Genomic DNA, 15,544 nt, shown 5'->3' on the forward strand with positions numbered 1-15,544 from the left:
TCATAGTTGGACCCTATGGGACAGAGTAGAACTGCCCCGTAGAGTTTCCAAGGAGTGTCTAGTGGATTCGAACTGCCGACCTTTCGGTTAGCAGCCGTAGCACTTAACCACTATGCCACCAGGGTTTCCCTCTATACATTATGAACAGATAATTGTTCCTGTCTTCGTATGGCACTTTTGGGCCCAAAACACATTTATATTAAATAATAACCAGCTGTTGTTGATTGAGCATGGACTATATGCTAGGTGCTGTGCTAAGGCCCTTATATCCAGCCTCCCATTTAGTCTTCACAACAATTCCTTTGAAGTAGATATTATTGTTGTTAAGTGTTGTTGAGCTGATTTTCGACTCATAGCGACCCCATGTGACAGAGTAGAACTGCCCCATGGGATTTTCTAGGCTGTAATCTTTACAGGAACAGATTGCCAGATCTTGTCTCCTATGTAGCCACTGGGTGGATTCGAACCACCAATCTTTCAGTTAGCAGCTGAGCACTTAACCAGTGTGCCACCAGGACTCCTTGAAGTAGATATTATTCCTCCCATTTTACAGATAAGGGAATTGAGGCTTAGAAAGGAAAGGTGGCTGGTCCAAATCCACATAAGCAGATATTGGAAAAGCCACAATTTAAACCAAACCTGGAGTCTGTGCCAGCCCTGCCAGACCTGCGAGGAAAGCAGGGCTGATCAGCCCACACTTTACAGATGAAAAACTGAGGCTTAGAGAGAATAGGAAGCTAGTCCAAGGTCCCACAGCTGTTAGGTGCAGAGATTGGCCTTTGTACTCTTGGCTGGCCCAGGTTTTTTTTTCATTGCGCCTCTCTTCCGGTTTCTGACACCCTGAGTCTTTTCTTCTCTAGTCCTAACAGTCCCAGTTCCCCTAACTGTTTCTCACAGGCTGTAGTTCTCAGCCCTGTCCCCATCCCAATCCCCTCTCTCTGGGAAGGCCTCAACATGTCACTGTCCGTGACTCAGTGGAACCCAGAACTGAACAAACTCCATCCCTATCTCATGGTGTAGCCTCCTCAGAAAAAAATATTGAAACCATCACCTCCCTTGTTCTGCGCACTAAACCTCAGTTAATCTAACCAAAGATCAAGTTTGCTCCTTTGGCATCGCCAGGGCCACTTCTAAAGGCTGCTGGGGGTCCAGCCCCCTCTTCCCCCACTTTTTCATGAGTCTTCTTGAGTAAGAGAGATCCCCCAAGAGGGATGAGTCTGACCCAGACCTGTAGCCCACAGCTCCCAGATCCCAAGTGGGCAGCTGCTGACCACACCTTCCTTTCCAGCACAGACACCCCCACCCCCCCAGGCCGCTGTGGCGGCTGCAGTGACACCAGGTGAGAGTGTAAACCTGGCCCAGACCAGACCCAGCTGGGGAACTAGAGAAGTTAATGGCTGGAGGGGAAAGAAGGTTGAGGGCAAGATGGCTGGGCACAGCCCACAGGCCGCCCCTTCTCCCTTTCTCGCTGGGCCAGGATGTGGCCTGCATGTGTGTGGTGTGGTTGCATGTGTGTGGCATGTTCACTGTGTATGGGGTCTCCGTAAGGGATGGGTGAGGCCACTGCCCTGTGTCCGTGACCCATGTGTGCTGTGGATGTATCTCTACCATGTGCTCCTTGCTCTTGCTGTGTCTGCCGGAAACTAAGTGACCTGGCACAGGGCACCACTGCCTGCTCCAGACATGCGGTGCCCTTGCCCTCCCTCTGCCCTTCCCCAAGCTCCCACCTGCCACCTCTGACTCCCTCCAACTCCTACAGTGCCCCAGTCTACCAGGGCCTGCACTGAGACTGAGTTTGCCTGCCATAGCCACAATGAGTGTGTGGCCCTGGAGTATCGCTGTGACCGGCGGCCTGACTGCAGGGATATGTCTGATGAGCTCAACTGTGGTGAGGGGCTGCCTGGGGACACAAGTGGCCTGCAGGCTCCAGGGGAGGGTCAGGGGTATGCCTGAGTCTCAGAGTCAGTCTGGGGGCTGCGAGGGCTGGGTGCAGGAGAGGGGCCTTGGGAAGATGGGCAGAGGGACATGGGAAAGATGATAATAGGGTCAGGGCTGGGGGCACTGGATGAGGTGGGGAGTGGTCTTGGGGGTATAGGGAAGGCCTGGGAAGTGTGGAGGGCTAGGGGCGAGGAGCTGCCCCCTCCTGCCAGCTCAAAGCAGATTCTGTCCACAGAGGAGCTGGTTCCGAGCTCTGTGCTACCCGCTCTGGTGGAGACACCACCTCTGCCACCCAAGCCTGAGGCAGCCATTGTACAGCAGCTACCAGACAGCCCCGCTCTCTGGCCTCTGCTCCCTGATCAAGGCAAACCTGTGCCCTGTGGGCCTCATGAGGCCACATGCCACAGTGGGCACTGCATCCCCAAAGACTACCTCTGTGATGGGCAGGAGGACTGCAAGGATGGCAGCGATGAGCTGGACTGTGGTAAAGACTGGGCAGGTGGAGGTGGGGATTCCGGGGATGGAGGGAGCCAGACAGGGAAGGCACTAGCTGAACCCTGCTGGTCCACCCAGGCCCCACGCCACCCTGTGAGCCCAACGAGTTCCCCTGTGGAAACGGGCACTGTGCCTTCAAGCTGTGGCGCTGTGATGGTGACTTTGACTGCGAGGACCGCACCGATGAAGCCAACTGTCGTGAGTGCCGAGGGGCCTGCCCAGGCCTAGCTTGCCCCTGCCCTGTCCCTTCTCAGGCAGGTTTGTTTGCTTTCCCTGCATGAGTGGTGAAGGCCCTGCAGACAGACTTTAAGGTGTCTCTCTCTCTGACCTGTGCAGTGAGGGCTGTCGGTTCTCAGCTGGCCCTTGTAGCAAGCAGTGTGGCTTGACTGCTTGTAGCTAATGCCTCTTTATTTATTTTCTTCATTTTCATTACCATTACTTTTCTTTTTGGTCGTGATGCTTGTGTGTGGGTTAGATGAAAGGCCAAGATGGCCTGATATGCTGGAGTCCTTGGTGAGAGGCTCCTTGATGTATGTGTCAGCCAAAGCCTTACCCTTATGGGTCTACAGAGTTCTCATCTAGAATTGGCTCTGAGTTATTTGTTCATCCATATGCCTAGGTCTGCATCTACCCATCCAGTCATTCATCACTCTGACATCCTGCCTCCCTCACATTTATCTAGCCATCCAACCCATCATCCATCTGTTTACTCATCCATCTACCCAATATCCTACTTTCTTCCATCTTTCTGTTTGTCCAGTCATACATTCCTCCATCCATTGTCCATTTGCCAATTATTCGTCCATCCATCCAACATCTTCCCTTCCTCTCATCCTTCGATCCGCCCGTCCATCCATCCACCCATCCACCCATCCAAGCACCCATCCGTCCATTGTCTTATCTGCCCAGCTCTTTATCCATCTATCTGCCTAACATCCTTCCTCCTTTTCAGCCATCTATCCATCCATCCATACAGCCATCCACTTGTCTGTCCATTGCCCATCCACCTGTCAGTTAATGTTACGGCTGACAGTTGAATGGATGAGGGGTGGTAAAGATGCCTGAGACTGGAGAGTCAGAGACCATATCGGGGAGCATTCTGTGTGTCTGGTCCTATCAGGTGAAGCCTAGGGTTTGTTAGTCCAAGATCAAGGATAATCTCCACACCATTTCTCTCTGACCGTGGATCAGGTCTCTGAGTGTACATGTTGACATTCTCCTGTCAGCTGTCTCAGCTTCTCCTCTGTGCCTTCCCTCGTGCTCCCCACTCCCACAGTAAACATGGGAGAAGCAGCATCGTGGCGCAGACTGGCGGGTTTATGATGCCCTTCCTGTGGCTCTAAGCTTCCTGATTATCTGACAGCAATGACCCCTTGGGAGAAAGTAGTTGAGGGCTTTAGTTAAAAAGCCCGTCTCAGAGCCTTCTGCTGGGGGAATGTAAAAGGAAGGCCGAGTCCTGGTTGACAACACACAGAACAGAGAGCATGTGAAAGCTGCGTGGCCTTAGGCCTCTTCAGGGTTCCAGAAACAGAAGTCCCTGAGGTGGTATCAGCAGATGGTCCCAGCCTCTGCTCAGCTCCTTCTCTGTGGATGTATGGCCTCCATTCCTGCACCACTCTGCCCTCTCTGTCCCTGTCTGTGTGTCTCTCTTAAGCTTAGTCTCCTTGAGGAAGAACACTGGGTCACCATCTAGTAGATTCCCTGTTGGGCCCAGCCTGGTGCCAAGCCTCCTCTGGCCCCTGCCAGTCGGTAGGTGGCTGCCTCAGGTCAGGTGCCATCCCGGGGCTGGTTAGTGGGGCCTGGGTGGCAGGGCTTATGGTCCAGAGCATTGAGCCCCATGGGGGACTGGGATTTGCAGTCCCTTGCAAGGCCTTTTCAGTAGAGAACCTTGTTGAGTATTACCCAATGTCTAGAGATACTGGCCACTTTGGCTGTGCCAGAATGACAGAGCTTGTCTGCGTGTGCGAGACGGTGCTTCTGTGACTCTGACGGGCTGAGGGACACTGGCTGTGATGTGAGGGGACAGTTGTAATTCTGTTGTGGGGGACGCAGGTGGAGTGACTGATGGGGACAGGGTATCATGACGTACTGTTTGATAGCCAGCTCATGATGGTGTCATGCTTGGTGTGATGTTGTGGACAGTGTGTGGCAGCAGTAGCTGGGCCTGGTGAAGGCAGCTGTGTGTCATGTGAGATGAGTGGCCCTGGGGACATCTGGAGAGGGTGGACAAGGTGGGCTGTTGGGGGCAGGTAGGAAATGGATTAGTCTTCCCTGAGAGCAGTGCCCTAGTGCCCACACCCCCTGGCTCTGCCCTTCAGCTGCCAAGCACCCCGAGGACGTGTGTGGGCCCACGGAGTTCCGCTGTATCTCCACGAATACGTGTATCCCAGCCAGCTTCCACTGCGATGAGGAGAGCGACTGTCCCGACCGCAGCGACGAGTTTGGCTGCAGTGAGCAGGGAGCGGGGGGGGGGTGAGGGGGGCAAGATCTGGGCACTGGGCCTGGGCTGGGTTCCAGTTCCTCTCCACAGCCTACCCTTCTCCAGCCTAGCTCCTCTGGGTCATCCCCAACTCCTCTTCCCTGGGCCCCTCACACCCCTCACTCCTGCTCTGGCCTCCCCAGTGCCCCCCCAGGTGGTGACCCTTCCCCAGGAGTTGATCCAGGCTTCCCGGGGCCAGACAGTGACCTTCACCTGCGTGGCCATTGGCATGCCCACCCCCATCATCAACTGGAGGCTCAACTGGGGCCACATCCCCTCGCACCCCAGGTGCAGCTCTGGGCCCGGGCAGGGGTGGAGGTGAGGGGAGGCAGGGCCAGTGGCCCAGTCCTGACCCCCTCCTCTGTCTTGGTACCCACCCAGGGTGACAGTGACCAGTGAGGGTGGCCGCGGCACGCTGACCATTCGTGACGTGAAGGAGGGAGACCAGGGTGCCTACACCTGCGAGGCCATGAATTCCCGTGGCATGGTGCTCGGCGTTCCCGACGGGGTCCTGGAGCTCATCCCGCAACGAGGTGCGGGCTAGGGGGCAGGTGGGTGCTGGTGTGGGGTGGGGCAGGGCTGCCTGCCGGCTAAGCTCACTCCCATACCCATGCCTCCCAACAGGCCCCTGCCCTGATGGGCACTTCTACCTGGAGGACAGTGCTTCCTGCTTGCCCTGCTTCTGCTTTGGCGTCACCAATATGTGCCAGAGCAGCCGCCGCTTCCGGGACCACATCCGATTGCGCTTTGACCAGCCTGATGACTTCAAAGGTATGTGGGCATGAGGGTGCTGGGTGGATGGGAGGCAGACACCAGACCCTGGAGGGCTTAGATGGCAGATATGGGAGAGCAGCATACGCTGGACAGATGAGGTCCAGGTTAGCAGAGTGACACAGGGTTGCTGAGCTCTGTAAGCAAAGCAGTGCAGGGGAAAACAAATGCTTTTAGGAAAAACCAAATCCACACTTGATATTTGCCTACTTCAGGTTATGAAGTTCATGGACTCTGGAGCCTGATTCCAATCCTGCCTCTGACACTTACAGCCTGTGTGTCCTTGGTCAGGTTACTATCTTGTGTCTCAGTTTGGTCATTTATAAAACGGGGATAAAATAATAACTGCCTCCTAGGTTGTTCTAGGAATCTGGGTGGCACAAGCATTTTGCATTCAGCTGCTAACTGAAAGGTTGGCAGTTTGAAAGTGCCCATTTGTGCCGTGGGAGAAAGGCCTGGCAATCTTCTTCTGTAAAGATGACAGCCAAGAAAACCTTATGTAGCAGTTCTACTCTAACACATGGTGTCACCAATAGTCGGAGGCAGACTCAACAGCAGCTAAAAACAACAGCAAGGTTGTTATGAGGCCTTAAGGAGTTAATATATGCAAGCCACTCAGAATAGTGCTTGGCCCAGGTAAGGGTCCAGTAAGTGTCACTGATGTCATCATCCTCATCAGACTGAGAGGTGCCAGGATCCCCAGAGCACAAGAGCACAGGCTTTGGCATCTTAGCCCAGGCTGACTTCCAGCTACACCACTTCCTGCCTGTGTGACTTTGGGCAAGTCTCTTGGCCTCTCTGGGCCTGTTTTCCCAAACATAAAGGCAGGCAGTTGGACTCAATTCTCTCTCTCTCTGGGAGACAGAGTGGCAGGACAGCTAAGCCATGGGCTCAGACATCAGGCAGACTTGGATTCCAGTCCTAGCTCTGTCATTTAACACCTGACATCAGGCAGCCCCTCATCTGGCTGAGCTTCATTTCCTTCATCACAGAGGGTTAAATGCATATAGAGGGCTTAGCTCCACATACAGTAAGTACTCAATAAATGTTGCCTATTATTGGCCCTTTGCTAGTTGAAGAACCTCAGAGTTACTGGCATTAAACAAGTTTGCTCCCAAAGTTGTCCCCCAGTTTATTTAGAATAATAATGGTCATGGCCACCATCTGTTGAGTACTCATGTCTGCACCGTGGGCTTGACGTGCCCAGTCCGTGAATTGCCAATGATCCTTGCAAGGCTGGGGCTATTTCTGCTGTTCTACAGATGAGAGCGCTGAGGCTCGGAGAGGTTGTAGGCTGTCCCTGGGATCACACAGCTATTTAGAGGAGAGCTAGAAGCTGGACCTATCTGATTGGAATTGTGGATGGTCAGGGTGAGCGGGGATTCCAGGGAGAGCAGGTGGCCTGTGCATGGTTGGTGACCAGGAGGGAGGGGACCTGAAAACATCCACAGAAAGGAGGAAGGCAGGCCTAGGGAGGTGTAGCCTGGACTTGGATGCTGCCATGGTCGTTCTGCAGAAGAGAGGCCAGACTCCTTCTCTGTGATCGCAGTGGGCTACATTCAGAACCAAGGGAGAAGTTACTGTCAGACAGATGGAGACTCAGTGTAAGCAAGAACTAAGAGTCTAAACCGCCCAGATCTGGGGACAGAGCTGAAGATAAATGTGGAACAAAATTCTGACCCACAAAAAAAGACCAGACTTACTGGTCCGACAGAGACTGGAGAAACCCCGAGAGTATGGCCCGTCGACACACTTTTAACTCAGTACCGAAGTCACTCCTGAGGTTCACCCTTCAGCCAAAGAATAGACGGGCCCATAAAACAAAAGGAGACTAAATGGGCACATCAGCCCAGGGGCAAAGACAAGAGGGCAGGAGGGGACAGGAAAGCTGGTAACGGGGAACCCAAGGTCGAGAAGGGGAGAGTATTGACATGTCATGGGGTTGGCAACCAATCTCACAGAACAATATGTGTATTAAATGTTTAATGAGAAACTAGTGTGCCCTGTAAACCTTCATCTAGGGCACAATAAAAAAAAAAAAATGAGGAGGTTAGATTACCAGGTGGTCTCTAATAGCTCATCGTTCTAGGATAAACTTAAATTGAGATAGATATTAAAGTGTATGTAAATCCAACTGTCAATAACACTAGGATTGGAATTCTGTTTTCTTACCCCCGACCCAGCCCTGGAATCAACCACCAGTTGTTGTTGAGTCAGTTCTGACTCATGGCGACCTTGTGTGTCAGAGTAGAACTGTGCTCCGTACGGTTTTCAATGGCTGATTTTTTGGAAGTAGATCACCAGGCCTTTCTTCCGAGGTGCCTCTGGGTAGACTCAAACCCCCAACCCTTCATTAGCAGCCAAGTGCATTAACTGTTTATACCACTCAAGGACTTTAATTCATCATGTGTTCTTCATGTAATTAGCTTAAAAGTGTTTGGAGTAAGATGAGGAATGAGTGAGGAATCCTTTTCTATTATCCAACTTGCTGCTTTCCAAGACATGAATTACTGTTATGTTGATGGGAAAGATATTGCCTCTGTCCTTACGGCTTCTTGGGCTCAGAAATTCACTAGAATTAAGTCTCGAGAAAGACAATACCCCATGCTTTGTATATTGTCATTCATGGAAGTAATATAATCATTGAAAAATAATCATCTTGGGGGAAAAAAAAATGCCCAGAGCTAGGAGGGACTCCTTTGCAGATAATGAGCTCCCATCCCTTACAACTTGCCATCCAGTGTGGTAGCCACTAGGCACGTGTGGCTGTTTAAATTAATTTCATTCCTTAGCTGAACTTGCCACATTTTAAGTGCTCAGTAGCCACCTGTGGCTAATAGCTATCATACTGAGTAACACAAGCTGAGAACATTTCCATCATCGCAGAAAGCTCTCTTAGATGCTGCTGCCTTAGAGATCTTGAAGGATGCAGTAGAGGGAATTCCTCTGTGTGTGTGTGTGTGTGTGTGTGTATCACATATGCACGGGTGTCTGTGTGTAAGAGAGACTTGGACTAGATGACCATCATAACAGCAGCAACAATAATAGCTAAACATTTTTGAGCACTTCCTTTGTTTTAAACTCTCTTTTAAGCATTTAGTATTAATTTGCTCATTTGATCTTCATAATAATCCCCTGAGACAGGCCACTGTTACCCCCATTTTACAGATAGGGAAACTGAGACATTTGCATTCGCACAGCTGAAGAGCAGTTGAGCCAGGACCTGGTCCAGCACTGTGGCTGAAGCCCCACCCGCTTCAGGCCCATGTAGCTCTCTTTTGCCCCCTGAGGGCTGTTCCAAGATCTATTCGCAAACAAAAGGCTCTGAGAAGTCCTGCTGCAAAGAATCCCTTTGACCCTGTGTTTCCCAAATGGTTCCCAGCCTCCATTCCACAGCATTGGCTTTCCCCAGAGCTTGTTGGAGGAAATACCACTTCAAAACTTCAGTAGGAAAAAGACTGCTTTTTCTTGACTTTGAGAGAGACACCCAAAATTTTTCTTAAATAGAGTTTCTCCCAGAACTTTCCCATCTTTTTCGTGGTGCGTATCTGGGACAGGCACAGGGCCCAGCCCTTGGTCAGGGTCTCTGGCAGTGTTTGGGGGTCCTGACATGCAGTGCTACGGGCCTTGCCCGTCCCTCTGCCACCCACAGGCGTGAACGTGACGATGCCCGCGCAGCCCGGCATGCCGCCCCTTTCCTCCACCCAGCTGCAGATTGACGTCGCGCTGCAGGAGTTCCAGCTGGTCGACCTGTCTCGCCGCTTCCTTGTCCATGACTCCTTCTGGGCTCTGCCCAAGCAGTTCCTGGGCAACAAGGTGAGGGGCCAGGCCGCCGCCCCAGGAGGGGAACAGGCTGAGCCTCTCATTATATGCCCAGAGCCTGCAGACTCTGCTCCCTCTGAAGCTGTTGAGCAGCAGGACAGACTCAGCTCTAAAGGAAGGTGTTGTCCCAGCACAGCCCTCTGTGGGCAGCAGCTCATTCATTCAGGGCAGGGTCTCTGCCAGCAACTATCGGGTTGGGAGGAATGATGACTCAGTCTTTGGGAAGAGCTCGGCATCACCTCCTCCTGGAAGCCCTCCCTGACCACTCCCTCACAACTGGGCTGCGTTTGGTGCCCTCTTGTGACCTCCCCGGGCACCTTTTGCGCAGCATTATCATACTCCTCTTGTCTCAGTCAGGGTTCTCTAGAGAAGCAGAAACAGTGAGAGGGTGATTTACTTTAAGGGTTTGGCTCACACAATTGTAGGGGGTAGAATGTCCAAAATCTGTAGGTCAGGCCACAGGAAGAGTGCAGAGTTGAGAGAGTGTGAATTCTGCCAAAGTATCTACTTATTGTCTGGAGGCAGAACACACCCTAAGGAACTCCTCTTTCAACTGATTGATGATAACATTCCATTAGGTTACACTGTAGAAAAGTGATTCGTTACATTGCGTTAGATCCCATTATGGAACAGCAACTAGTCTAGTGTTTGGCAAAACCACTGGGAACCATAGCCTAGCCAAGTTAACACAAAATTAACCATCACACCCGTCGTTGGACTGAACTCCCCAAAGGCAGAGCCTGAGTCTCACCCATCTCTGCATCCCTGTGCCCACCTTAGTGCCAGGTATACAGTGAGTATCAGTTGTGAGTGTGGGCAGGTAGAGGGTGAGGTAGCCACTCATGGTGGTCACAGTGAGCCTCAAGTGTGTCCACGGCTGACCTGCCCTGATCCACCTTGTCTCTCCAGGTGGACTCCTACGGTGGCTCCCTGCGCTACAAGGTGCGCTATGAGCTGGCACGTGGCACACTGGAGCCGGTGCAGAGGCCAGACGTGGTCCTCGTGGGTGCTGGATATCGCCTGCTCTCCCGGGGCCACACGCCCACCCAGCCTGGTGCTCTGAACCAGCGCCAGGTCCAGTTCTCTGAGGTGGGTGGTGCCTGAGCCATCAGGGCTGGGGGTGCAGGGAGGCTGCAGGTGGGGTGGACGCTGATGTGTGCCCCCCCTCTCCTTCATCCACACCCAGGAGCACTGGGTCCACGAGTCTGGCCGGCCAGTGCAGCGAGCAGAGATGCTGCAGGTGCTGCAGAACCTGGAGGCCGTGCTCATCCAGACAGTGTACAATGCCAAGATGGCCAGTGTGGGGCTGAGTGACATAATCATGGATACCACTGTCATGCACACCACCAGCCATGGCCGCGCCCACAGCGTGGAGGAGTGCAGGTGCCTGACCTGGCAGGGCTGGGGAACACAGAGACCCCAGCAAGGATAAGAGGGAAAGAGCAGGGCCTCATAGTTCCTGCAGCCACTCTTGGTCCTACCCCCTAGATGCCCTGTTGGCTATTCCGGCTTATCCTGTGAAAGCTGTGATGCCCACTTCACCCGGGTGCCTGGTGGGCCCTACCTGGGCACCTGCTCTGGCTGCAGCTGCAATGGCCACGCCAGCTCCTGTGACCCTGTGTATGGTCACTGCCTGGTGAGTAGTGCCAACTGGCATTTGGGCACTGGATAGTGACGGGGCAAGGGCAGCATGGGAGGGCAAACTAAACTTTTGTGCCCACAAGCTTAGCACAAGCCTCCAGAATGACTGTTATGGCTGCCAGATAAGCTATCATGATCTCTGGATGCATTAATAGAAGCACAGTGTCCAGAACAAGGGAGATGAACCCACTTTCTTTCCACTCCTGAAGGGTGCCATCTGAAGGACGGCCTGTGGGAGGTCAACCCTAAGAGGAAGGGGCCTAGAAGTCATACTTTATTTCTTAGCAATAGTGGAGGGAGCTGAGATTGTGGAGCTGACAGAAGAAAAGGCTCCAGGAGGGCAAAACTATTACCTCCAAATCCCAGAGCTGTCAGGTATAGAAAAAACAGGCTCCAAAGGGCAGAACTGGCCTGTGGGTGCGGATTGGGAGAGGGAGGCAGGTTTAGGTTAGTATAAAGTAGGCATGTGGGGACGTCTGTGGGACAGGATGCTGTGTGAGGTGGTGAGCTCCCTGTCATCACTAAGAAGATCTGTCTTGGAAGCTGTGGAGTAACTTTAGCATGATGGGGGAGGCTGAGCCAGATGGCCTCAGAGATGCACCCCAGAGCTTGTCATCTGGCCCAGCGTGGCCCCGGGGATGGAAGGGCTTGCTCTGTAGAACCTGAGCCGTTCCTTCCCCCTTCTTCCAGAATTGCCAGCACAACACAGAGGGGCCACAGTGCAACAAGTGCAAGGCCGGCTTCTTTGGGGATGCCACAAAGGCCACGGCCACTGCCTGCCGCCCCTGCCCCTGCCCGTACATCGACGCCTCCCGCAGGTCAGACTTGGCTCAGGGTGGGACAGCTACGGCAGAAAGTGCGGGCAGTTCAGTGAGTAGGGGACATACTCTCAGCAGGGATGTGGGAGGCCTGGGTTCAAATCCCAGCCTGGTCACTAAGTTGTTCCATGCCCCTTGGCCCCTCTGAGCCTCGGTTTCCTTTTCTGTACGATGGGCCCATCTGTCTTCCTAGGGTTGCTATGAGGCTACAGATCACGAACAGGTGGGCAGGGAGACAACATCATAGCATGCTATGTCTGTGTGGACAGCAATCAGTACACAGGGTGAGGGTGTAAGGCCTGGCCACCTGATACCCACAGGTTCTCAGACACCTGCTTCCTGGACACAGATGGCCAAGCCACATGCGATGCGTGTGCCCCAGGCTACACAGGCCGCCGCTGTGAGAGGTGAGGGAGAGCCGGCGGGGACAGGGGAAACAGGCTATACTGGGTGGGGGCATGGAAGTGCCACTGATGGTCCCCTGTTTCCCCCAGCTGTGCCCCCGGATACGAGGGCAACCCCATCCAGCCAGGCGGGAAGTGCAGGCCTGTCAGTGAGTATAGCAGCCACCATCCCCTGGCTACCCACCAGGCCCTCCCTTTCTGCCCCAGCCTCCAATCCTAGAGCCCAGCCCAGATCTTGTGATGTTTGGGGAGCTGCCCTGCTCTGTCCCTGTTTACCCAGACTGTGTCTGTCCAGTTCCCACCTGCCCTGCCAACACCCACTTTGTGCCCCCAGCCCAGCAGATTGTACGCTGTGATGAGCGAGGCAGCATGGGGACCTCTGGGGAGGCCTGCCGCTGTAAGGTACACCTGCCGTCCCCACCCCACCCCAGAAGCCTCTGGGACACAGAGGGAGGGAGGAGCTGCAAGGAGGAGGCTCCATCCTCTCTAGAGCTCCTTGGCTGGTGGGCAGTGCCTAGTCAGAAGCTGATGAGCCTGGCTGACTAGTCTTCCACCACGTGAGAGGCAGCCTGACATTGGGGAAGGAGCCCTGGTTGGGGTATCAGATGACCTGGGTTCAATTCCCAGATCCTTTGCCATCTGTTCTTTGTGTGACCGTTGTGTCTGCTCTGTACCTTTGTTTTCACCTTAGTCTAATCCTCGTATTGACACAATAATGTCAGTATTAGCATCCCCATTTGGCAAATGAGGAAATGGAGACTCAGAAGGGAGAATCAGGTGTCAATGAGGGAAAGATCTGGACAGTTTTTTTGAGTCAGGCAGTCCTGATCGTGAATCCTAGTGGATTAGCAAGTTGACTGACCTTGTGTAAGTCATTGCATATCCCTGAGCCTCAGTTTCTTCATCTGAAGCATGGAGATAACACATACTTTACGAAGTACTTAAGAGCATTCCATAAATAGTAGTGATTTCATAAATAGTATGAAACATTCCATAAATAGTAGCAATAATTATTTTTACCAAGTTGCTATATTTGAAATGTGAATTTATTTGAGTACCCTGGCAGCCAGAGAGAAAGGGAAAAACAGTTGGTCACATAAGCTCCCATTAATTGGGAATGGTGGTGAATGTTCAGATAGTGGTGATGCTTTAACCTTGAGCTCTTTTCGTGACTTACCCCCCGGGCCTTGAGTCTCCATCTAACGTGGGCAGATTAGTCTGGAAGCTCCAGGCAGCCCCTCCCATGGGCCATCCTGCAGCTCCCAGCTCTATGCCTGCAGAACAACGTGGTGGGCCGCCTATGCAATGAGTGTGTTGATGGCTCCTTCAACCTGAATGCCCGCAACCCCGATGGCTGCCTCAAGTGCTTCTGCATGGGCGTCAGCCGCCAGTGCACCAGCTCCTCCTGGAGCCGCGCCCAGGTACCTGTGCGAGGTGGGCTGGCAGGCAGGTGGGACCTCCAAGCTTAGGGCTGGGGATGCTGAGCACCAGGCCCAGGCTCTGGCCTCCATCCCAGTCTCCTTTCCTCCCAGGTGCATGGAGCCTCTGAGGAGCCCACCCAGTTCAGCCTGACCAACGCCGCAGGCACCCACACCACCAGTGATGGCATCTCGTCACCCACACCTGGGGAACTAGTCTTCGCCTCCTTCCACAGCCTCCTGTCTGAACCCTACTTCTGGAACCTCCCCTCACGCTTCCGGGGGGACAAGGTGGGCACCGGGTTGAGAGAGGAAAGGGAATTCCAGGCAGCAAGAATGGCATAGGCAAAGGCTTGGAAGGACTGTCCTGGTGCCTTTGGAGAAGACTAAGACATTGTGCATGAAGGAAGTGGCTGGAGTAGCGTCAGGGCCCGACTGTGGGTGTTCAGCTGAGTGTCCTGTCCACTCTGTGTTGCAGGTGACCTCCTACGGGGGAGAGCTTCGCTTCACAGTGACACAGCGGCCCCAGCCTGGTTCCATGCCACTGCATAGGCAGCCGCTGGTGGTGCTGCAGGGCAACAACATTGTCTTGGAGCATCACGTGTCCCAGCAGCCTAGCCCTGGCCAACCCAGCACCTTCACCGTGCCCTTCCGGGAGGTGAGCAACACTGTCCCAGGAGCCCTTCCTGTGTGTGGAGGGGTTGGCCCCTAGGCTCTTCTCCCTCAGGGTGTTGATACCCAGGGATGTCAGGGGTTGCAGCACATGTATCTTTCCCTGGGCAGCAAGCATGGCAGCGGCCTGACGGGCAGCCAGCCACTAGGGAGCACTTGCTGATGGCGCTGGCAGGCATCGACACCCTCTTGATCCAGGCATCCTACACCCAGCGGCCAGCTGAGAGCAGGTGCCTGGGGCTGGGGCTGGAGGACAGGAGGGGGCTTACGTCTGTGAGCCATCTACCAGCTCTGTCACTTATAGGCTTTGTGGCCTTTTTTGTACCTCGATATACCTATTTGTAAGATGGAGATAACAGTAGTGACACCCTCACCAGACTTGTCTTAGGTTGGGCTCTGTAGAATCAGAGCCTAAGGCAGGGATTGGGTGCACGTGATTCACAAGGAGAGCCTGTAAGGTGTAAGGGGGCGGGGGAGGGAAACAGGATGGAGAAGGGGCCCAGCAAGGATGTGGTTTCAGGGAAAGTCCAGGCCCAGCCTCATCCCACAGGCAGCTCCGGAGCATGAGTGACCCTGCAGAGTCGTCCTGCTTTAAGGCAAAGGCGACAGGCTTTTGTCCTCTGTTATCAGCCTGTCACTGGTCACCCTTGGGGAGTGGGTGGTAGGTATAACCCTCTGGGCAAGGAAGGGTAGACTGCCAGAGAAAGTTTCAGGTGTAAACTGCTAATCACAGCACTCTTAGCAGCTCAGGATAGGTACCCAGTCGGAGATCTGGATGGGGGCCCAACAGCCTCCACAATGAGGCTGTTGGAAGATGAATGAGATAGTTCGTGTAAAGGGCTCCAGGGGTGCCTGGCGCAGAGTAAGTGCTCATTCATGTGGCTCTTGTCATTCCCAGGATCTCTGGCATCAGCATGGACATAGCTGTGCCTGAGGACACCGGCCAGGACACTGCACTGGAAGTGGAGCAGTGTACCTGCCCACCTGGGTACCGTGGCCCATCCTGCCAGGTGAGCCCCCGCCCCCCTGTCCAGCCAGCTCCTCCTCCTTTAGCTCTCCCACCTCCCCAGGCCTCACCACAGCCCT

General features: G+C 53.8%; 1 protein-coding gene across 1 annotated transcript in view; it reads left to right on the forward strand.

Annotated features, from left to right (window-relative positions):
• Positions 1 to 15,544, forward strand: part of HSPG2 (heparan sulfate proteoglycan 2) — a 91,610-nt gene that overhangs the window by 26,268 nt on the left and 49,798 nt on the right. The window contains exons 9-28 of the mRNA XM_004377268.1: positions 1,760 to 1,888; positions 2,174 to 2,422; positions 2,512 to 2,631; positions 4,752 to 4,883; positions 5,056 to 5,200; positions 5,294 to 5,445; positions 5,537 to 5,683; positions 9,336 to 9,499; positions 10,415 to 10,594; positions 10,692 to 10,888; positions 10,994 to 11,141; positions 11,837 to 11,964; positions 12,285 to 12,371; positions 12,459 to 12,517; positions 12,703 to 12,770; positions 13,649 to 13,789; positions 13,901 to 14,077; positions 14,265 to 14,444; positions 14,570 to 14,688; positions 15,357 to 15,468. Of these exons, the coding sequence (XP_004377325.1) occupies positions 1,760 to 1,888; positions 2,174 to 2,422; positions 2,512 to 2,631; positions 4,752 to 4,883; positions 5,056 to 5,200; positions 5,294 to 5,445; positions 5,537 to 5,683; positions 9,336 to 9,499; positions 10,415 to 10,594; positions 10,692 to 10,888; positions 10,994 to 11,141; positions 11,837 to 11,964; positions 12,285 to 12,371; positions 12,459 to 12,517; positions 12,703 to 12,770; positions 13,649 to 13,789; positions 13,901 to 14,077; positions 14,265 to 14,444; positions 14,570 to 14,688; positions 15,357 to 15,468 (2,834 nt within the window). The remainder of the gene's footprint in view (positions 1 to 1,759; positions 1,889 to 2,173; positions 2,423 to 2,511; positions 2,632 to 4,751; positions 4,884 to 5,055; positions 5,201 to 5,293; positions 5,446 to 5,536; positions 5,684 to 9,335; positions 9,500 to 10,414; positions 10,595 to 10,691; positions 10,889 to 10,993; positions 11,142 to 11,836; positions 11,965 to 12,284; positions 12,372 to 12,458; positions 12,518 to 12,702; positions 12,771 to 13,648; positions 13,790 to 13,900; positions 14,078 to 14,264; positions 14,445 to 14,569; positions 14,689 to 15,356; positions 15,469 to 15,544) is intronic.

This window comes from Trichechus manatus, unplaced genomic scaffold (assembly GCF_000243295.1).
Source record: "Trichechus manatus latirostris isolate Lorelei unplaced genomic scaffold, TriManLat1.0 scaffold00048, whole genome shotgun sequence".
NCBI classification, from domain to species: domain Eukaryota; kingdom Metazoa; phylum Chordata; class Mammalia; order Sirenia; family Trichechidae; genus Trichechus; species Trichechus manatus.